General features: G+C 51.4%; 1 protein-coding gene across 25 annotated transcripts in view; it reads right to left on the bottom strand.

Annotated features, from left to right (window-relative positions):
- MAPT (microtubule associated protein tau) overlaps positions 1 to 22,530 on the bottom strand; it is a 108,024-nt gene that overhangs the window by 27,738 nt on the left and 57,756 nt on the right. For 9 of the 25 annotated variants that reach the window (XM_082373780.1, XM_082373777.1, XM_082373795.1 and 6 more), the window contains exons 2-4: positions 9,749 to 9,814; positions 4,758 to 5,870; positions 2,074 to 2,129 (exon numbers count right to left, since the gene is read on the bottom strand). In XM_082373780.1, the coding sequence (XP_082229906.1) occupies positions 2,074 to 2,129; positions 4,758 to 5,870; positions 9,749 to 9,814 (1,235 nt within the window). Of the gene's footprint in view, positions 1 to 2,073; positions 2,130 to 4,757; positions 5,871 to 9,748; positions 9,815 to 13,690; positions 13,778 to 16,319; positions 16,407 to 20,374; positions 20,495 to 22,530 lie in introns of all 25 variants that reach the window. The other 16 variants (XM_082373792.1, XM_082373793.1, XM_082373782.1 and 13 more) reach the window with 6 other exon arrangements.

Consider the following 22,530-nt stretch of genomic DNA (forward strand, 5'->3'; position numbering starts at 1 on the left):
TGGCCCCCTAACTCCTGGCCCTCTTCCACCACACTGATAGAATTGTCCTTGCTAAAATCAGAACTGTGCCTGCCCCAGGTCTTGAAGAGTCTGCCTGACACCACTTAGATCACGCGTGCACACACACACACTTTCTGAATAAAGTCTCAAAACTAAACACTGTCTGGTGAATCTTATCTGGCCACTGTTTACTCCTGAACATGATCCACCTAAGGAAATAGGCTGGGTGGGGCAGGCGGCCAATGGGACAGGGGTCTATGAGCTGGCTGACCTCACGGAGATGAGAGCATGTGGAGGATGGTGGCCGACACCTGCGGTTTGTCTGGATGGCCTCTGGGGGCCTTGGACGGGGATGTGTGGCCCTGGTAGAGAAGGGTGGCCTGGGAGGAGGAAGGGCCATGCCTTCAGGAATACAACCAAGAGGCCAAGTCCAGAGGTGTTCCAAGGAGGAAGTCAGAGCTACAGAGCAGGGTCCTGGCCAGAGACTTTGTTACTGGGGTTCATCACTAAGGTGGCTGAGACCCCCTCTGTCGCCAGCCTTGGGGAGGGTGAGGGCGAAAGGGATGGAGCAGGGGGGTGAGGGGAGGGATGCAGGCTGAAGCCCTGGGGCTGCTGACAAGAAAAGCTGAGGGTGGGTACTGGCAACCCCTCCTTCCCCAGCTGCGCGAGGTCCCCCTCCCCTGGCACTGCTCCCTACCTGGCCAAGTGGCCAAGGTTCGTGAGAGATCTGACCCCTTGCTGTGAGGCTGTGAGCAGCTCCAGGGCAGGGACAGCTTCCTGATGGATGAAGGAACAGAATGCATGCGGGCATGAGGACGGGATTCCCCTGAATGGGCATCATGATTGGCAAGCAGCTATTGCCTTCCCTCAAGTTCCTGCAGGTCCCTCGGCTGCCCCACTGATGGGCAGAGTCCTGATGGCGAACCCTACCTCCTCTAGGGCAGGCACTTCGGGCAGCGGCCCTCAACACACACGACCAAACTCTTAGGGCTTCACTCTGCATCTGGGGGCTCCATCAGGCCTCCAGGACCGATTAAGACCCAGGCGTTTCAGGCAGCATGCATATGGGACATTTGAGACGCCTTTAAGAAAAACAGGTCTTCATCTAGGGCCCCAGTGAGACTTTCCTGGCAAAATACTACCATGCAGTTACAGGAGCTTTTTCCAAGATGCACAGTCATGGAGGAGAGTAAACTACAGCTGAAAGGGAGCATGAGAAGGACCACATTGCTCTGGGTGTGGTTTTGGTGGTGAGCAGGTTGCTTCATTTTCTGGGCCTCGGGGGGTTTCTGAAGACCGGCTGGCAGGATTTCAGGACGGCGTCCATGGCATCATGGCCCACGTGTCCACTCAGCACGTAGGGTGTGTGTCAGGCTTCCCTCCTCCAGCCTGTGTCAGCCCCACTCCGAGCTCGGCAGCAACCAAGCCGATCTGCTCAGAACTCCCAAACAGTCTCCTCATGCCCCCGGGCCTTTGCTTGTGCTGGTCCTACTCCTTAGAATGCCTCTTCTCACTCCTACGTCACCAACCCCCTTCATATTTCCTTCTTGGCCTGCCTCACAGGTCCTCTCTTCTAGGGCTTTTCCAGGACCCTCCGTCTCAGGCTGGAGATCCCTTTCTTGCTCAGTACTCCCTCAGCCCCCTAAGTAAATGGTATTTTCTAGATATATCTTAAATATACCTGTGTGCGTGTATGTCTACAGACACATATTTGCTGAGCCTAGACCTGTAGTGGGAAGTGTAAAATGTGCAAACTCCAAACTTCATTGCAGAAAATTCAAACACACCTTCATTTACTGTGAACGTCTTAATTCAAACTATGCTGATGCAACTACAATTAGGAGCATTAATTCATTCATAACTTGCTGACTGCCCTTCCCTGGCCCAAGCGTCCATGGATAAATGCTGGAATTTTAAAAGTTTGCATAAAAACACAAACCGCTTTGAATGACAGTTGTACTTCAGGGACAAACGCTCTCCACATGTTATATATAAAGATTAATTCAGATACAAAGCATGGCTTCTTGATCAACTTGATGGCAGCAGAGAGGTTTCGTGGTTTTGTCAGCTTACCTTGGTTTTTTTGTCATCGGGTCCAGCCCCATCTTTGCCTTTACTGACCATGCGAGCTGATAAAATATAAAATGAGAATGTATGTTACACCCATTCGCACAGCTCACAAAGAGCCCGATGGAGTGGAGCTGATTTCTCGGGATCCATCACATGTCTTGTTCAGTTGGGCCAGTGGAAATCCAGTTGATTTTCTTTCCCCTTGAATCTGTTAGGGTCTCGTTGTTAGTATCAACACAGCACACTGGAGTTATTGCTTGGAGCACCCTGACAGGAGGGGGCAGCAGGCTGGCCGAGGGCAGGGACATGCAGAGGGGAAACTGTTCCGGGCATATGTTGGCACAGGGGCAATCAGGGAAGGTAGACAGTGCAGGACCACCTCTCCCAGTCTCCCTCCCCGTCTCTGTCGGGGTCAGCCTCCCCCAGCTGGGGCCAACCCCACTCCAAGGAGGGGCATTTGGAAAACCCAGGGCCACGGATGGGGCAGCTCAGCCAGGCCCCGGTCCCTGCAGGACCCTCTGCTCATTCAAGGGCCAAGGGGCATAGGCTGTTTTCCCAGAGCCCACCCCTCACTAATGGGGGCTTCGGTGACCAGCCCCAGCTGGCTCTCTGACAAGCCCATCCCACCCTTGACCCAACCCTGGAGGGTCTTCTCACCACTTATAGGCTCTCCCAAGAGGACTAATGCTTGCTATTTCTCCAAGTTGGCAACAATCTAGCTACCGTCAAACATCCTATAGATAACCTCTGGATTTTAGGACCAAACCATTGATCCTTTCTTGTGTTTGGAAAGCCACACCCCTTGGTGAAACCAATCCACTTGTCTACCAGTGTCACCTCTAACTCACTCCTACTATTGGCATTCATTATTGAAAACTAACTATAGGTTTCTGTCTTCGGCTTCAATATTGTATTTCCCCTGCTCCAGGGACAATGCGGCTGCTTGGAGCATCTCACTGGTAACTGGAGACCAGATTTCTAGAGTGACCAGCACTGATGACCTAGCCCAGAGGTTTTCAAACTTTACTATGCAGCAGAACCCCATTGGGAGAGATTCCTAAAATACAGAATCCCGGGCTCACTCTGAGACGGTAAGCCTAAGGTGGGGCCCAGGAATCTGCATTTTAACAAGAGCCCCAGGCGGACCTGATTCACATCTTTTGCCCCAGTGACCATCATCAGCTATGTCACAACAAAAGCATCCGCTAGGTCAGCATTTCCCAGTGTTGACTGGCGAACTGGGGAAACGCATAGCATGTATCCTTCTCAGAGGGTCATAACGTACATTATTAGAATATTAAAGGCTCTGACAAGTCCTGCTGCAGCAAACCCTGTTTAACTTTGTTTCACCTGTTTTTTTCCCCAAACTAATTGGACCATGGAACTCTTTTTCCCCTGGACGCACCTATCAACATCCAGTGGACCAGTATTCAATAAAATGCCACTTCAGGAAACACTGTTGTAATCTGTCAAGTCACAGTATTTTGTCCCGTACTATTTTGGAGTTTAGGATATTTTAAAGTAGGACTCTGTCTTAAATTTTAAATACAGGTTCCTTTATCTATAACATTCCAAAGTTTTCACAACGAGTAGACTCGAATCCACATTTAACAGATGTCTGCAACTGACAGCTTAAGTAGCCTCAATTTCTGGGCCCCGCAGATAATTCTAAAATGCTACAGGACCTAAATATACGAATGCGCCCGACTTGTGGCCATGAGGCCTCCTCTGGAGTATAAACTGTCCTCTCACTGACAGGACACAGACCCTGACCCTTGGGAACCTCCCCTCCCATCTCTCCAGCTCCTGAAGGGCTGCTGCAGTGACGCTTCCCAGGGCTCAAGACTGGGCCAGGGCTGAGACCCCTGCGATCCCAGCACAGGGACTGCCTGGGCTCTGCCGAGGGACGAGGAAGTGTTTTCTTCCACAGGGAGTTTTTGTTTCCGCTCACTGTCTATCCTGCCGCAAGGCAGGGTGGAGTGGAGTGGGGGTGGGGACTCTGGGCCACCTCCGAATGCTTGTGTGTGTCGCCTGCTACATGTGATGTGTTGTCCACTGACAGAGCCGAAGAAGACAGGCATGTGCCCTCTGAGTCTCCGGGCTAGGAGGACACACTTCAGGACCTTCTGGAAGGCACTGTGGTGTATAGGGAAGGGAGGGCCTTTCGGAGCAGACCTACCTGGATTCCGAACCTGGCTCCATCACCTAATACTCAGTGACCTTCAGCAAGGTACTTTACCTCTCCGAGCCTCAGTTTCCTCATCTGCAAAGTGGGGCTAATTATGCCCACTTGGGAGGGTTGGGAGGGTTCTAGACAATGAATCTGAGACCCATAACAAGCCCTCCAAAGTGGGAAGAGCTGCTATGCTCTTTGTGGAGTGCGGCCCACCAGCGGGCCGATGGAACCTTGTGGATAAATCAAGTGGCCAGAGAAGCGAACGGGGCAGAAAGCACGGGGCGGGGGGTGTTGGTGACATGCAAAACGGCGGGCAAGCGTGAGAGGAGCCTGAAGGGCAGGAGGAGGCGGGAGGGTCAGCAGAGGCCCAGGTGGCCGGTTTGGTGGCTGTCCCCCGGGGGCCTTGGAAGCGGCAGGAGCCAAGGAGGGGCCGGAAGCTCAGTGGCAGTGCCCGCAGCCTGGGTGGCACACAAGGTCGCCGGGCAGGAGCAAAGGAGCTCAAGACACAGACCTTTGAGTTGAGGAACCCGGCTGACGGGTTTCCCCGGCAGACCAGCTGCAGGCTGCTTTTCAGATGGTTCTGGAAGGTCAGTCTTTTTTGTGTCCTCGCCCTCAGAGGGGCCCCGGGGCTCTTGCTCTGCTCCAGAGGCCCCAGGAAGTGCAGCCCCTTCCAAATCCACCTCCGAAGGTCCCTGTTCCTTCTGCACATTGGCTTTGATTTCCACGTGGAACATGAACTCGGGGGGCCCGTCGTGCCCTTCCGCTGGGGGCCCCTCCCCAGGCCCATCGGGCTCTGAGACCCGGGTCTCTGCAGAAGCTTTAGAGAGGAAATCGACAGGGAGGGGGATGGCACCCTTGGCTGGGAAACCAGGGATCCCAGGGGCTTCTCCGGAAACTGCCTCGGGGGTTGGCCCGCCTCGGGTTGTGGGGCTCTGCAGATGTGGGGAGACCTGGGAGGGAAAGGAGTCCTGGGGAGAGGACTCATCAATGTCCCGGTCTTCATCCACCTCCTCGCCCCCCAGCCTCTCTTTGCCCTGTTCCCTCTTCAGAGGCGGCCCCTCCTGGGTCAGGTCTCCCAGAAGCTGGCGCTCCAGCAGCTCAGAGCCACAGCAGCTGCCGTCTGCATCCTCAGGTTCTGGCCCCGAATGCTGGTGTGTGGCCTCTCTGGGGCCTTCAGGAAGGATGGGAGCCCCAGGCATGTCAGACACGTGCTGGCAGGTCAGACCTGGGGTCCCGGGGTCCATGGCCTCACCTCCACAGCACCCTGGTTCCCTGAGGAAGCTTTCCTGGACAACCTTGACACTCCCAGGCTCCGTCTGGAGACATCCAGGAGAGGTGGGCTTCGGAAAGGCCAGTCCCTCCTCGGCCTGCTCCCCTCGCTTTGGTCCCCACTCCTGGTGGGGCTCCTGAGGGCCTCCTGGTGGGAGAGGCGGCTGGCAGACAGGATGATGCTGGGAAAGGTGAGAGATCGCCAGGACGGGAGCTTCTGGCTGTTTCTCCCCCAGATGCAGCTCGGAGTCCCCAGAAGCTTCTTGGCCGTGTGCAGGCTGGACCTGAGAGCTAAGCCCATTAGCAGAGGGCCTCTCAGACACTTCCCTCTGCTGGCCTGGAACTCTCCTCTCCTCTGGGTTTGAAGAGGCGGAGGTGGCAAAAGGTTAGCAAGAGCGCATTAAGTGTTTAAGAGAGGGGACACACTTTTGAAAGAAGAAAAGGACATTTCAACGGCATCTCAAGCCCACCTAACCAAGAAAAAGGAGCCCACGCTCTGGGCTCACCCTCGCTGCTTTTCTTTGCTCAGAATGAAAGGTCTCTTGGTCTATCTGCCACCAACTTGCTGGGTGAGCACCTCCCCTCTCTGGGCCTCACTTTTCTCATCTTTGGACCAAAGCCCCATCTAGTGCCGGCATTATCCCTCTGCCCATCGTGGGTCTGGTTGGGCTCCGAGCATCCTGTCATTAACTGGGGCTGCCTCGTGCTAACTCCACCAGCCACGAAGCTTGTCCTCCTCTCCAGGGACAGCGAGCCTCCGGAAGACTCTGGCCTCTAGCTGGGACCTGGCTGGGGCGCAGAGAGGATCTCTTTTCCTCCCCTTCTCTCTCTGTTCCCCCTTTTTGCTGAATGAAACCAGCAGGTGCCTACAAACCCACCGTGACAGATTTGAAAAACCCAAAACGTATCACCGCCAGGGCTCAAGTCTTTACTAATAGACCTGCCATGAGACCCCAGTAACAGAAACACGGTTCAGGTGTATCCAGATCGTGGATTATGGACAGCCTTTTGCATGAGGTGAGGCGACCACCATAGCAGTAAAGGTGGTCTGCACGGCAAAGACATGGGTGGCCCACAGGGACCACTGCTTCACCCCTATCACACCACTTGCCATGTGCCAACCCAGTGGATGGAGGGCACACTTCCCTTTTTTCTGCTTCATTCATGCGACATTCACGTGAATCCCTCCTTAAAGTATCTGTGTATTGGGACTTCCTTGGTGGTGCAGGGGTTAAGAATCCGCCTGCCAATGTAGGGGACACGGGTTTGATCCCTGCTCTGGGAAGATCCCACATGCAGCGGAGCAACTAAGCCCGTACGCCACAAGTACTGAGCCTGTGTTCTAGAGCCCGTGAGCCACAACTACTGAGCCCACGTGCCACAACTACTGAAGTCCACGCGCCTAGAGTCCATGCTCCGCAACAAGAGAAGCCACCGCAAGGAGAAGCCCGCGCACTGCAACGAAGACCCAACACAGCCAAAAATAAATTAAAAAAAAAAAAAAAGTATCTGTGTATTAAGGACAGGAGACGTATGCTCATTGGTTCTCCTAATAAACATCCTGTATTTGTTTTAACTCCCAACTCTTCAAACATCCTACCTAGTTCCAGAACAACTTCACGGCTCTCCTCTAAACAAAATCTGGAACCCCAAAGGATTGGGGGTCTCGGAAGAGAAAGAGACTGGATGAGGGGAGGGGAAGGAGGTGGGAGAACACAGGTGTCCACACAAATGGGTAACACGTCCCTCTCGCCCCAACCCAGTCTGAGTCCTTGCAGCTGCCCACTGGACCCTTATCAAGAGGCCCGGCTCAGCCTTACCTCCCACCCCTACACGGGGGCCCTGAGCTCACCATCTCACTCATCTCGTGTTCCTAGCCATGCCACAGAGCCTGCCACAAGGCCAGGGATCAGTACATGAAGGCGTGTCAGGAAAACGTGCTGATCTCCGCCTTCCGCGGGGTCTACAGGCACCTCACGGGGGCCCCTGGTCAGTCTCGGGGAGGAACCGCCCAAACGACAGAGACGGAGGAAACAAGCTGGGCAGCAGGCAGCCTGAGAAGGTGCCTCAGTGCCTCTTCTTCCCAACCCACCGCTCAACAGACCAGAGGCGGCAGCAGCTGCCGGTCCTTACACCCACTGACGGGCCAGGTCTCCAGCGCCTTCTGGAAAAAGCTTTCCTCCCGAGCTTCCTAGAAATTGCTCGTGATGTGGGTGTCACTGTACTCTGATGCGCTGCGGGGCTTGAAAAGCCCCTCATTAAATAGAAACAAGGGCACCAAACATACAGAGTAAACACAGCCTGAAAAGTTACCAATAGATGATAGTACAGCATATGTGTGCATGTGTGCGTGTGCATGTGTGTGTGAGGAACCTTAGCTCATGCCATTGCACTCCCGGAGGAAGGAGCCAGGCTGGGAGAACATTCTATTCAGCTCCCAGAAAACTGTAAAGCGCTCAGTAAATATTAAATGTAGCAATCACCGGGGGTGGGTCCAAGGTAAAAAATATTTGGGAAAACACGGTTTGATGTGTTAAATTTGTGTCCCCACACTCCCTTGGGAGACCTGGTCCTGGAGACACTCACAGAAGAAAGGTCTACCCTGGCGTGAGTAGGGGTGAGATGCGTAGGGTCTCCCCACACCTAATACTCAGCCAATTGCAGCTCCATCCTGAAACATCTTTTCTGTCTTAGTACTTCATGAACACAGGCTGCCAGAGGTTTTCCTTCTGCAGCAGGAAAGCAAGAAAGAGATAATAGCTGTGCTTTTGTATACATGGCTCTCCCTAAATCTGCTTGTTTTTGTACAAAACAGACTGCAGGCCTGTGTCAAATAAAATGTTTGCGGATCACCAGTGTGCCTGAATTTCACAAGTTTCCACTGCTTGTGGAGCTTGGGCTTGGCCATTTGGATCAGCAGTTCCAGTCAAGACATTAAATACTGGCCTTGGGAGTAGAGGTAGAAACCTCCACGTGTTCACAGATTTGCTGCCAATTTCCCATTGCAGATGTTACCTGGTGTTCATCTTTATATCTATATGACTCTAGGCCAGTGCTGGGAAAGTTAAAAATTCAGTTAGCACAAAAGTAAAGTTTCTAGGAAAGCTGATGGCCTGATCTTTTTGTTGCATGGAATATGTTTTAGGGGCATGGAGACATAGCCTGCAATAAAAATTAGTAGAAAAAACTCATCATTTCTTTTTATGGAAATAGATCATCATTTCCAGAGGTTATAAAAACCTCTAATTTTACCTAAAAGCTGCAAATCATAACCTAAAAGAAACAGGAGGCAGGATTCTAGTTATTTAACACATAGACTGAGGTTTCCCCTTATAATGATTATCCCTTCTAATATTTTCTGAAGCTCTTTGTAAGCCTAAGAATGAAAACATGCCTTTCCATGACACGTGAGATGAGAAACCCTAGCCCACTACGGGGCAGGGACCCCTGGGGAGCAGAAATGTGTAGTTAGGCTTCAAAACACCTTCAAGGAGACATTTCTTGAGGGCCCAGAGTCTTCCTAAAGTCAGATGGCCCCAGTGGTGGCACTATACAAATCCCATATCACTTTCTGGAGAAAAGAACAGTGTTTTCCCTGCTTTCTTACAATCTAGAAGCTTCCACATTACACAGTAGACTGTCAAATTCATTTATGCAGCAAATGACGGAAAACAAACCCAGCTAGGTCGTATCGGCGGTCTCTGTTTCCTAAGATCAGGAATCTCTAGGATTTAAAAATTGAGTTCTTAAAACATTTATGCTCAGTGATTACACAAAGTTGCTTTTCTTGAGCACAGCAGTTTTGGTCCCTGAGAAGAAAATCATAATAAGGTTTGAAGGTTGCACAGAAGAAAGTTGAAAAGAAATAGCTCAGTGGTGATCTGGTTGAGGCTTTGCTCCTGGGACAGGCCAGAGGGCCACCTACAGGGGAAATCACTCATCGTACATATCTGTGTTTCTGCTGGTCATTGATTCTCGACTCCCCATGCTGGGCAGGGCCAGCTTCTTTCAGAACACTAAACACCTCAGGAAAGACTCAGAAATGGCTAGAAAAAGCTAGAGCTCTTTCTCTATCTGTATAGCCCACCTTCGATAAAAACCAACTCCTAAAGATCAGGAATTAAGGCCCAGGTCCAAATTCTCTTTTCAGGGTAGGTAGGGTCCATCTGTGCCGCCATCCCCCTCTTCCCAACCCCCCACGTCATGCGTGGCAGGCAATTCTAGCCCACTGACCTTGGGTCACATGTCCAGCAGCTTGGTCTTCCAGGTTGGGGGTGTCTCCAATGCCTGCTTCTTCAGCTGGTTTGTGTGTCAGCAAATGAAGAAGATAAAAGCAAAGACAGTTATTGTTTGCTAGAGACAAAGCTCCCCGCCTCTTCCGCTATGTTTCTGAAAGCATTCAGGAAAGGCACACCTTAGCAGCACCAAGGCGCTGCACCTCTCTGGCTCTTTGCAAATGTGACTGCCGGGGACGTGGATGAAAACAGTTCACTCAACAAAACCCACACAGCCACGCACCTTACAGGAGACACAGTCCAGTAGGAAAGACCTTCTCCACAATGGGCCCAGGGTCCTCAGTACCCCACTCAACAAAGACACAGGACAGGTGAGGTCAGAGAAGCAATGTGCTGCTCGGCCACTGCTGTGGGAGCTGTGTCCGGGCGGAGGCTTCCCCCCCAGCCCCAGCCAGCGCTCCTGGGGCGGCGGGCGGCAAAGGTGCAGGAAGGACAAGGTGCGGGCTGTGGAGTCCGGCTGGGGTTCAAACCCAGGTGCCCCCATTACTCAGCCTCTCTGGGCCTCTGTCTCCAACTCTAGAATCCCAAGGTGATGACGCTGGCTCGCCTTGCAGGAGAGTGGTGAGGATGCATACAAAATGGTGTGAATGTATTTAGCAAAGTGCCTGGGACACGGTAGGGGCGCCCCCGGTGGTTCAGTTTCTTTCCCCCAAACTACTGGGCAATCCCCTTTAACCTCATGCTTAGAATAGGGGCTACCTCGTTAAAGGGAGGCCAGCAGTGTCAGTGAGCAGCTTTTGGGGTGTCTTGGGCTCCTGCTTAGGGATCCACAGTCCATCCCCAACAAAAAAAGACTGAGAAAAGCTACCAATCATCAGTGGTACCAAAATCAATAAGCTTTCATAAAACACCAATTTCTGCATCATGAAAAAAATCGGGATATTGCGGCAGGAACATGGATACAACTGTCCAGAAGAAAGAGCCCCTAAAAGGCAAGTTGGTCACGTCGCACACTGACATGCGGTGACCCCATGATCCCAGGAGAGCCAACATGCCCTGTTGGACAGTGACAGAGCGGCCACCACCCTGAGAAATGCCCACCAGTTGCTGGCTGGGCCACCAGTGCTGCAATGACTCAGTCTCTGCACCTAAACCAGAAATGCCAGGTTACCACCACCTGCCATACGGGTCCACCACAGAGAACACGAAGGAGGCAAAAGAAAGACCCCCTGGGTCGCTGGACAGACGCACGATGGGCTTATAAACAGCCAGCCCGCTGGCTGGCCCAGGGCAGCTGTGGCGAGGGGCAGGGGGCCAGCAGTGGGCTCGGGCAGCTCCCCCACTGCCAGTTCCTAGGCAGGAACACCTCTGGGTCCCCTGCACGCTGACACTGTACGGCCTGTGAGGTCTAGTGGTGAAAGCTCCACGTCACTTGACAACAGCCGACTGTCTGGGAAGCACAGCTCCGAGCGTAGGTTTGATCTGAGTTTCTGACAAGGTTATGGAAGAAAGGCTCAGAGTGACAGCAAGTCTAGCTAAATGGCACGGAGTCCTGGAGACAGAGGACACGAGGAGGCATGCCGATGACATCACCGCCGTGGCACTGGGAAGCCCACCGCTTTCGCTTACCCACGCAGTGTCTTGATATCCTGGTCCTGATGCAAATCAGAAACTGCGGGCTGCTGCTCACATCTCTGACATCCCCTGATCCCAGCAAGGGAGATGCTCAGAGAAGCCAAAGAGAGGGAGGGTGTGTGACAGTGGCTGGGCCGTCCCATCCCTATATGGCTTCTCCATATCCCTGGAGCCCCAAGAGGGCGTCATGCTCACCCCGCAAGGCAGGGATTCCTGCAAAGGGATGGCCACACTGCACCCCCAAATGGACCTCAAATGGGAAGCTTCATAGGAGAACCAAGATACAGCAAAGGGGACATGCCCAAGTGAGGTGCTAAATTAAGGTACATATCGTTAAAGCCACCAGCTGAAAAAATGTCCCCACAACTCTAAAACCTCCCGCTTCATTGAGGATGTAAAGGGTGGAGGGGGAGAGAATTTTTGAGGAGGATTTCTTTAGAGACAGCAGCTTGGGGGATGGGGGGTGGCTGCCTGGCTACCTCCCATCTCCTCCCATTGAGAGGGTTTCAAGGCACCAGGGGGAGACGCGTGGTGTGAGTTCTCCATGGTCAGGGACATGGTGGACGGCTGTCACGAGCCCACCTGGGAAAACCAGAGGAGGAGAGACACTCTGGCCCTGCCTTGGTGGTAGGGCAAAGCCTACGGGCAGTCTGCATATCCACAGTGTGTTGGGGCAAAGAATACCCATGTTCCCCATGGACCTGTTGTGGGCACAGGGCAGCTATAGTGGAGCGGGCGCCTCAGGCCACATGCAGCAGGGCCACTGATGTGAGCAAGCCGACCTCAGCAGGCGAGAGGCTGGAGGTGGCTCTTCAGACCCCAAGGGGCCAAAGAGAGAAGAAATGTCTGCTGGAATCAAACGCAGAGGGAGGGGTCTTGGGAGGGATGATGGGGATGGTGAGGGTGGGGTGTCTGGAAGAATTCCAAAAAGGTCCCCACAGAGAAAGAGTCAGCTTTAAACACCTGCAGACCATGTGGACCCGGCTCACAGCAGCGCCAACGCCGTAAGAACCTTCCTGCCCCTGCCCCGTCCTCGCCCCCTCCCTAGTCCCAGGGAGGAGGGGCTGCAGCTTTAGCTGTTATGCAGGACTGGACGTTCTAATCAGCATTTGCAGACTGGGTTTTGTGATTGTGGAAACTTAAAACACTTTTGATAACTCAGAAGTGATCAAAAGTCAAGAGGTGGCTAGAGTTTTCATCCCAGGCAGGGGAAGAGCTTCGCCCACTGACACAATTGTAAAGGGACAGCGGGAGACAAAAGCCAAGTTACCATGAGTCGTTCGTTCCACGGCCTTCAAACGACCTTCACTGTCAAGGACGAGGCCTGCCAGCTTCCAGAACATTCCCCCTCCACCCATCTCAGAAGACCAACTTGCAAATAGAAACTACTTGGAGGAGGCGGCGGTGCTGCTCGGCCCCTGCCCAGTGTACCCAGCACACAGGCCCGGGAGAGGGCTGCCGGCTTCCTAAACGGCTGCCCTGAGCCCCGTCTTCAGGAAGGAAAGAAAACTCCTGCCGGGGGACATTTCCCCCGCTGTCCATTGCTGGCGACATACGGTCCAGAACTCTTCTGCATTTCGTGCTGAGCACCCTCCAGATCACCAAGCCAACGGCTGGAGTCATGCGTAAGCCCGGGGAAGGGGACGTGAAGGAAGTGACAGCCAGGGCTCTGGGCTGTGCTCGCTGTTCCCTAAGGGCCTGGGCAGCTCACAGGTGACTCTGGCGGCCCCTGAGTCCAGGGCTATTTCTGGTCAGTGCCCTGTCTGGGCTACTCCCCATCATCTGTGTTGACAGGACAGTCTCGTCATGTCTGTTCGACACTGATACGTTTGAAAAGATAGTCCTAAAAATGGATGCTAGATTACATCGCTGAGTTCCTCGGGGACTGTCCAATTACAATCCTCCAAAGGTGTGGGTGGGCCATCTCGATGCCGCTGCACACTCGGCTGCCCCCCAGGGAGCTGTTGACCTCCGAGGAAGTAACCCTGCTGCTGTCAGAGTCGCAGCAGGAGGGTGGACTGACCTTGGGGGTGAAGGCAGGATCTGCCACCAGCCTGCCTCAGAGAACTCTCTGGAGCTAAGACAAGGAGAGGAGCTAGAAGGAATCCAGAAGGTCCTCTGTTCTCTGGGAGGCAGGCAGCCAGCCAGCCACGGAAGCAAAAGGGCATCAGGCTCAGAACCACCAGAGATTCCCAGAGGCTGCTGTCCACCCACATTCCTGCTGCACTTGGAGACGGGCATAACCCCACGTGCACCCATCCTCCAGCAGGGGAGCTGGGCACCCCGATCTGGGAGTCACCCTCACCTGTGGTTCCTTCTGGGATCTCCGTGGGGGGCTGAGCGGCCGCCTGCTCACCGGGGGCTCCCTCATCCACTAAGGGCGCTGTCACGTCTGGAAACCACGGAGAGTCACCTTAGGGGGCCGGGACGAGCTGTGCCATGCCCCTCACCTTTGCTCTTTGGGGATGCAGAGATGCAGGCATGGGGATGGGGAGGGGACTCAGCCGCATGCAAAAAAGCAGCCCCACAGAGCAGGGCCCAGAGCCGTGCTCCAGCTTTTGACATCTCCCCAGGGAGCACATCAATACTCTGTTTGAGTGGCACCCATGCATGGGCCTTTCCAGGCCCTCTACCAGGAAAGCCAGGACAGCCCCCCTGTAAACACTGCAGTGAGAGGGACGGCTGGGGACGGTAGCAAGTGTTTTTAAGAAGGAAGTGTTTAAAATCAGATGACTTGTCACAGGTGTTTGATCCTTAGAGCACTGCAGAACAGGAGAATGGGATTGGGACCAAGGCAGTGCAGGAACTCTGCAGTCAGGGCTGGAGTCTATGGCTCTGCTGGGAGGCTGGCTTTGGGCAAGTCTTTTGTCCTCTTAGGGTCTCAGTTTCCTCATCTGCCAAATGGGAGTATCACCACCAGGTGACCTCCAAGTTTTCTTCCAGTTCTAATCCCCCTGTCTCCTGGAGCCCATGACCCATGGATTAAAACCACAGACTCCCCTGGGTGGCAATGAACAGGCCGGCCCTGTCTGGAGTCAGGTGCTTGACAACAGGCCCACATATGGATCCACCTTCAGAGCAGAGGCTGGAGGAAAAGATCCACCACCAGGAGTTGCTGTTGGTCTCTCATCGAGGTGAACACTTCCAAATCGGCATTCTTCCCTGAGCAATGCCCTGGCATACTCCCAGGCCATTCTGGGCAAACATAAGGAGTTGTCAGCTTTGAAAGCTTCCCAAGAGTCTGAGTCAGGTTCGTCAAAAGGAGTCCATTTTATTATGGTTGTCTCGGGAGCAGCCTGGCAGAGTCCAGCCCCAGCAGGCTCCCCCATTCCCTGTGGGGCCAGAGCTGAAGCTCTTGGGATGCACATATGGACAGGGTCCAGAATGCAGCAAGACTTGGTTGGTAGATTCTTCCAGAATAAAGCTGATTTGGAAGGCTGGCATAAAATCTGGCATTAGTGTTTCAGGACCTTCTCAGGGCGGTAGGCAACTTGCAAAACTGTCCTAACAAGATAAGCAGGCTATGTCTTAACATCACTGGCTCTAAGAAGGAGAGCAAACAGCATTTGGTCTGGTATTCTCTTCACTAGGCTGAGAACCTCAGAGGTGGGGGGGGCAAAGGGGGGGAAGGGCCACAACCACTATATCCTCCATGGATGCACCATCAATTGGCAGGCACTTGACAGCCACTTTCTGAATTCATCCAAAGGTGGACGCTTGAGGAGATGCTGGGGCCAGGTTCTCATTAAAGTCATGGGCAGGGCCCAGGGAAGTGCTGAGAATAGAACCTTGGAGAGGATGGAGAGATGGAGGGGTAGATACTGCTGACTGGTTCCTCAAAAGCCATTGTCAATGCCCTTATCCCTTGATTTTTCCTGCTAAAGAGCCTGGAAGGCAAAATGCTCAATGTCCCAGCCTCCCTTACAGCCAGGAGTGGCCATGAGACCCAGTTCTGGCCAATGATACATAAACAGAAGTTGGTTAGGTGGGGCCTGCAGAAAAACTGTTGCTTTCCTAATAAAAAGGGAACACATTTGGTTTCAGGGTTCTTTTGGCTTTGCTACTTTCTTTCTTCTTTGAAGGCAGATGTGATGCCTGGAGGTACAGCAGCCATTTTGTAACCATAAGGCAACAATCCAGCCATTAATGATTGCAGAAGACAAAATAGTTGACACTGAGAAGCTGCTGCCCAAGTCCAGACATTTTATTATGTGAGACAAATAAACCTCTTCATATGTATGTCACAGTTAGTTGGGTTTTCCATTACCTGTGATCAACACAGTCTTGACTGATATAGATGGGAAGCAAGAGAAGATGGTCAAAATCAGGACCAAGGAACACTTCAGGAAATACATTAGCAGCTTTGTCATAACTTAGACACCAAATGTCTACAGAGGACAGGTTAGAAGACGGGCTGGAACTAACAAACACCATGGCCAAGGTCCAGACACCCAGGCCAAGCTCAAGAAATGAAGGATACTAAACCAAGACCAGTCCCAAAGTGTGAGCTTCGAGATGTGCACTGACCTGCCCTTTCCTCAGCCAAACGGCTGCTTCAGGACCTGGTGGCTCATGAAAGAAGTTTGGGGAGACAATGGGCGAGGAGCAGGGGCTTTGTGGAGCTGAGGTCAGGCCCTGCTTTGCCACAGATCCCAGCCTGTTCAAGTGTGGCTGCCTCAAAACTCACACACGATGAAGCTGCCCACACCTGACCCTAGCGAGCAAGGCATCAAAACAGAGCGTGGCTCCCACAACACCCGGGGCCTGAGCCCCGTCCTGCAAAGCACCGAGCGAGCTATCTCTCAGCCAGAGGGAGCGGCAGCAGCAAATGCAGCCAGGAAGGGTGGCACGTATGAGCTCAAAGCGTGGCTAAGCGCAGGCCGGAGCATGGGAGGAGCTGCTTGAATAAAGCCGAGAGAAGAGGGAGGCCCCACCTTCCGCCGTTGGAGTGCTCTTAGCATCAGAGGTTTCAGAGCCTGGTTCCTCAGATCCATCATCGGCCGGGGTCTGCAGGGGAGATTCTGGAACATATACAATGAGCCCCTCAGAATGGCTGCCTCTCTCCACCCCTGCTTTCGACCTCAGAGGACCTTGGGGACAGTGTCTTTTGGAGCTGAAATCACCCAGCGTGGAACCCAGATGGATGGACTGTGGCCACATGATAAAACCACAAAGGGGACCAATCCCACCCCCACCCCAACACAACTGGGCCCCCAAACCAGGGTCACCAGGCAAAGAGGCACGCAATGTTTACCTGTTCTGGGACGAGAGGAGAAATTGCCTTTTAATTAGCTTGTGGTTCCAACTGAGACAAAGGCTCTTATATTGACAAACGGGCAGCAGACACCAGAAAGCTAAACCACAAGTAAACTTGGGGCTTTGTGTTTCCCGACTGAAGAGATTCATGGGAGATCACTGCCATGAATTAATGACAATTAATGACCTGGGAAAACACTCAGAGATCCAACTCCCTCCTCTGCAAAGGAATTAGCTCAGGGCAGACACAGTACTTACTTCTAACTGTACGCTTGGCTGTGTCTCCAAGTACCGCCCAACAAGCCTTGAGTTACACCTGAAATGTCAGCCATTGCTACTTATAAGAAAACTGTCCTTTCAGAATCCACAGCCAAGGGAGCTCTGATGGACTCTGCAAAAGCCACTCCACCTGGGGTGGGGGCAGCCTTGGAGATACAGGACAGGGAGCTGGTTCTGCATGAAGCAGACTCACGAGATGAAAAAAGGCAAGTGATGTTCTAGTACACTTCGAGATCAGACATGTCGCACCCTCTGCTAGAACGTCATCCCTGGACACTCAGCTCTGGCTGCACCCATCCAGCCAAAGAAGGGCTGATTCTAAAGAAGCTTCCGGTCCTGGAGCTTGCAAAAACCTGCCAACTCCCTCAAGTAGGCTCTGGACACATAGTGAGGGAGCATCATGCAGACTGTCTGCCCGGTCTTATTACCGACCAGCTTCGACTGCCAGAGCACAGAAGCCTATGGGCGTGACGGTGCCTCAAACACTTGTCCCTCAAACACCCCTCCCCCAATCCATCCCCAGCCTACAACTGTCATCATCTGCTTTATCCTTGTTAAATTTCTTGGAGGGAGGGAAGGAAGGAGGAAGAAGCCTCTTCTGAGGCTCTTCTGGAAGGTCTAACAAGTTAACTCACTAACACCTTTTAATTCATGTGGGTGCATTATTTTATCAGTTAACCAGCTTTTACCCACTTTGCAGCTCTCTTTGGCTCTATCTAACCCTATTCCAACTTTTAGCATCAATGCAGATGCTCTTTGTTTTAATATTTTACATGTGGTTTCTTGTCATTATTCACTTATCTAAAATGTTGCTTGTAAAGTGACACCTTCTGTCAAGTCACACTTTTCACTCCCCATATAAAAATAACTCATTCTAAATCCTTAGTAGCAAGAACAAGTTTGATGAGAACTATGAAAATCTCTTAGGTATCAACTTGCTTTCTTGGCAAGTATATTCTTTGGGTAAGTTTGTAACTGTCTTCAAACACTTTCCTTTCAAAGCAGTGACAAAAAGGTTATTAGCATCTTAAAATTTGCATATATATTATACATATTCATACATACATCTGTTTCAGGATAGAACTTCCAATCACGTTTTATGTTAAAAGAATTGAGGAGTTTCAGTAAACATACTTTAAGCACCTCTGAGACACAAAATAACTTGGTAAATTTGTTCTTACTTTACAAATTGAATTTAGTTTCTCTTTCAAAAAATAAAAGTGGTAAAAACCACTTTTTTTCCCGGACTTTAAAAAAATGAACTTTTTATTTGAGAACAGTTTTAGATTTACAGAAAAACTGCAAAGATAGACCACAGAGGATACCCCACACCCAGTTTCCCCAATCGAACCTGGGCCACAGCAATGAAAGCGTTGAGTCCTAAGCACTGGACTGCCAGGAAATTCCCAAGAGCACCATTTTTTCATTGGCACAATTCATCTGGGGCAGAGTTCAGTATGTTGGGATTCTAAGTTGGATTCCACCCACAAGAGTTTAATAACTGAAGCTTCAAGGAGTCGTGGCTAAGGGTGACCAGAGGCAAAAACAGCTGACATAGAGCTGAAGGCTATACTAGCCCCATAATCTCAGACACGAAACTCTGTCACCTGTAAACTGGGGAAGGCAACCTCCGCCTTCACTGGTTATTGTGAGCGCTACCTGAGACGTCAGTGGCCAAAGCCCTTTGCCAACTTTTGTAGAGTTCTACAAAAATGCCTGAATCATCTTTTTTTTTTAAAGATTTTTTTTGATGTGGACCATTTTCACAGTCTTTATTGAATTTGTTACAATATTGCTTCTGTTGTTTTTACGTTTTGGGTTTTTGGCCACATGGCATGTGGGATCTTAGCTCCCCAAGCAGGGATCAAACCCACACCCCCTGCCTTGGAAGGCAAAGTCTCAACCACTGGACCACCAGGGAAGTCGCCTGAATCATCATTTTAAGGAAGTCCCATTTATAAGTAGGGCAGCCATATACTTTATCACCCAAATAGGGACACTTGAAAGTGAAAGCAGCGATACTGATAATGAGGCAGAACACTCATGTGGAGGGATGGGGGGCTCAGGTCCTCAGATGAGGGAGCTCTCAGGGCCCAGCTGCCGCTCCAACCCCTTGGGGAGTTGAAAATTAGCAGCTCTGGCTGGAGCCACGCTGTGGCCTGGGAGAGGTCAGAATGCACGTTTCTTGCCACCATTGGTGCCTGACACCAGGAGGGGAGGGTCGAGCCGAATGGGAGCAGGCATTTCCCCTCACCCAGAGCTTCGGGCTGGGTGGGCTCCCAAGAAGGCCAGAGGGCGGCCTCTGAGCTCCGGGGACAGCCCATTTCTTCCCTCACCTCCCCCAACTTGGAGCCCACTTGTCTGATGCCCAAGCTCTGCCTCCAAATGTGTTCTCTGCTTAAACAGGTACAGAGAAGTCAGCCTTTGAAACAAGGCCCCCCCAACGAGTCCTGAAGCGTCTCCCAGGTAGGGATGTTTTCTCCATGTGCTTCCCCAACCCAGGGCTCCTTCTGGTAACCCCACTTCTTCCAGGGAACCTTCCCAGATAGATGTACCCAGAAGAGTTCCCTTCCCACCTTGGAGCTCTACCACTGCCATCGACACCGCACACCCCAGGCTTGTTATTTTTAGCATTAAAAGAGAAAAGTAGACTGCCATTTCATCTCCTTAGAAATGGGTCTAGAAGACAGGGACCTAGTCTTTCTTATCCCGGGGCTGCACGGTGGGCTGCTCCAGGGGGCACTGGCCACCAGTGACACTAGGAAGAGAGGGTTCCTTATAGTACAACCCAGTGCCCTACAGGTCAGCTTGGTGCTCCCATCAGCGATGCAGGGACTAGCATTCGGAGCCAGAGAGAGGGCTCTGTGTGCTCCACGGGGCTCCCCGATCTCGGTGGTCAGACAGTGCAGTGAAGGGGAGAGAGGAGGCCAAGCCAATTGGGCCAAAAGACTGTGCTATAGAACATTTAGAGGTTGATGTGGTTTATTAAGGTATAATAGGGACAGTAAGAAACCCTGAGCTAACCAACTCTGGCCAAATAGGGGCCAGACAGGCCTATTAAGGAAGAGAAAAAAATAATGTATAAAGTCATGTATTTTGCATGCTAATAAATCCTGCTGATTTGTAGGTTAATGGGTATGGTTAAAGACTCAACAGAGCACCCTTGTATTAATTAGACCAACAAGCCTCCAGCAATCTTTATCATACGATATCCACGTATGTGGCAAACTCTCCTTTGCAAAAGGCAGATTTTCAAATAGTCTCACATTTTGAGTTCTGTTGGCTCACTCAAATTAATGAGGTTTCAAGTCTATTGACAATCTAACACAATACAGTATTTAAGAATCCTTTAAAACTCAGGATGCGAACCTTGCCTGCCAGCCCTTTCCAGGGCAATCGGGTGGGCCGTGATCCCCACAGCGCCCGGGCCCGTTACGCAGGGCCGTGCACTAACCTTTCAGGCCGTGCTCCACGTCACCCTCGTGGTCTTGCAGCAGGGTGTAGTCCCCCTGAGCATGGTCTTCCATCACGTTGAACTCCTGGCGGGGTTCAGCCATCCTGGTTCAAAGCCCACCTGGGGAAGGAAGATGGGAGGTGAGGGCCGGGGTGCTGTGCTGAGGCTAAGTGCTTGGGGGTGGGGTAGGGGGCAGGGAGAGAGAGGTGCCACCTCCCCAGTTCACAGCAGGCAGATTTCCACCTCCCCTCTCTCCTCCCCAACAGCCAGATGCCCAACCTCATCCACAGGGTGTATCGCTGCCGAAGAGTTATTTACTTGTATGTGCACTTTTAATTCACCAGCATCACAATCAGTTCATGTCCAAAACCATCAGGTGGGCAGGTTCAGCAGGCCTGACTTGTTACTATGCTCACTGCTCTCTCCACTTCATTAAAAAGTAAATGCTGCTGACTGGTAGTTTGATGGGGTTAAAAAATTTTTTTATTTTATAAATTTTTTTATTTTTATTTTTGGCTGCATTGGGTCTTCGTTGCTGCGCACGGGCTTTCTCTAGTTGCGGCCAGCGGGGGCTACTCTTTGCTGCAGTGCCAGGGCTTCTCGTTGCGGTGGCCTCTCCCGTTACGGAGCACGGGCTCTAGGCACGCGGGCTTCAGTAGTTGTGGCACGTGGGCTCAGTAGTTGTGGCTCGCGGGCTCTAGAGCGCAGGCTCAGTAGTTGTGGCACACGGGCTTAGTTGCTCCGCGGCATGTGGGATCTTCCCGGACCAGGGCTCAAACCCATGTCCCCTGCATTGGCAGATGGACTCTTAACCTCTGCGCCACCAGGGAAGTCCCTGATGGGTTTTTTTTTTTTTTTTTACTGAGAGGGAAGGCATCAGCTGGGCACTGCTGGTGAGGAAAAGGAGGCACAGAGAAGCAACGTGATCGTTCAGTCACACGCTGCTGTGCCATGGAACCAACTCGACCTGGGTGTCCCGACCCCCCAGCTCTGAGTCAGGTGGCCCCCCGGGGTCAGGGACGGGCTTTCACTCACCTCACTGGTTCCCACCAGGACCCTCGGGTGTGCATTCTGAGAGCCAGGCTAAGTCCTTAACAGGGCACAGTGCGGGGGCATGAATTTGGGGCTGAAGAGCAGCATACGTTCCCCTCCCGCAAAAGCCCCAGCTGAGAGGTGGCTTCAGCTCAACAAAGCCCACTATAAACGATCATTTAATCATACTCTGCCCTCTTCCTTACTGACAATATTTAATTATCTTAAAAATAACTCATAACTTTGAATTTCTGAACTTTTGAGTATGTCATTTTGCTGTGGTTCATTCATGCTACTTTGGATTATCCCATGTTTTATATTTTTATCTCTGTAATTTGAGTCTCTTGTATTTTACTTTGATATTTTCCTTTTAAATGATCTAGTTATCTCATATTATTTATTTGCTACTTTATATTTTTTCTTATCTTTGAAACTCCCCTGTTCTAGCTGCTTCTACTTCCTCCCTTTAAACTTTTATAATTTTTGATCTTGGTTTTTATTTCTTTTTTTTTTTTAATTTTTATTTATTTATTTATTTATATTTATTTTTGGCTGCGTTGGGTCTTCGTTTCTGTGCGAGGGCTTTCTCTAGTTGCAGCGAGCAGGGGCCACTCTTCATCGCGGTGCGCGGGCCTCTCACTGTTGCGGCCTCTCTTGTTGCGGAGCACAAGCTTCAGACGCGCAGGCTTAGTAGTTGTGGCTCACGGGCTTAGTTGCTCTGCGGCATGTGGCATCTTCCCAGACCAGGGCTCGAACCCGTGTCCCCTGCATTGGCAGGCAGATTCTCAACCACTGCGCCACCAGGGAAGCCCTATTTCTTACCCTTTTAAAATCTCAGTTATGTTTTGATTTATTTTACATATATTTATTTGATTTATTACATATCTTTATATAAAGATATGTAATAAATACATATATATTGCTATATATGTAATAAAACATATCTAAGTAAACATAGTTATTTACACATATTTATTGGTTTATTTTACATATATTTATTTATATCCTTATTTTTTCATTATTTTTACTTTGAATTTTCACTCCAGATTCATGTTAGCGTTTCACTTAATATTTTAAATTTTTTGAGATAATTTTAGACTTATAGAAAGATTGTAAAAGTTGCC

The sequence above is a fragment of the Balaenoptera borealis genome (assembly GCF_965194805.1).
Source record: "Balaenoptera borealis genome assembly, chromosome: 20".
Lineage (NCBI taxonomy): Eukaryota > Metazoa > Chordata > Mammalia > Artiodactyla > Balaenopteridae > Balaenoptera > Balaenoptera borealis.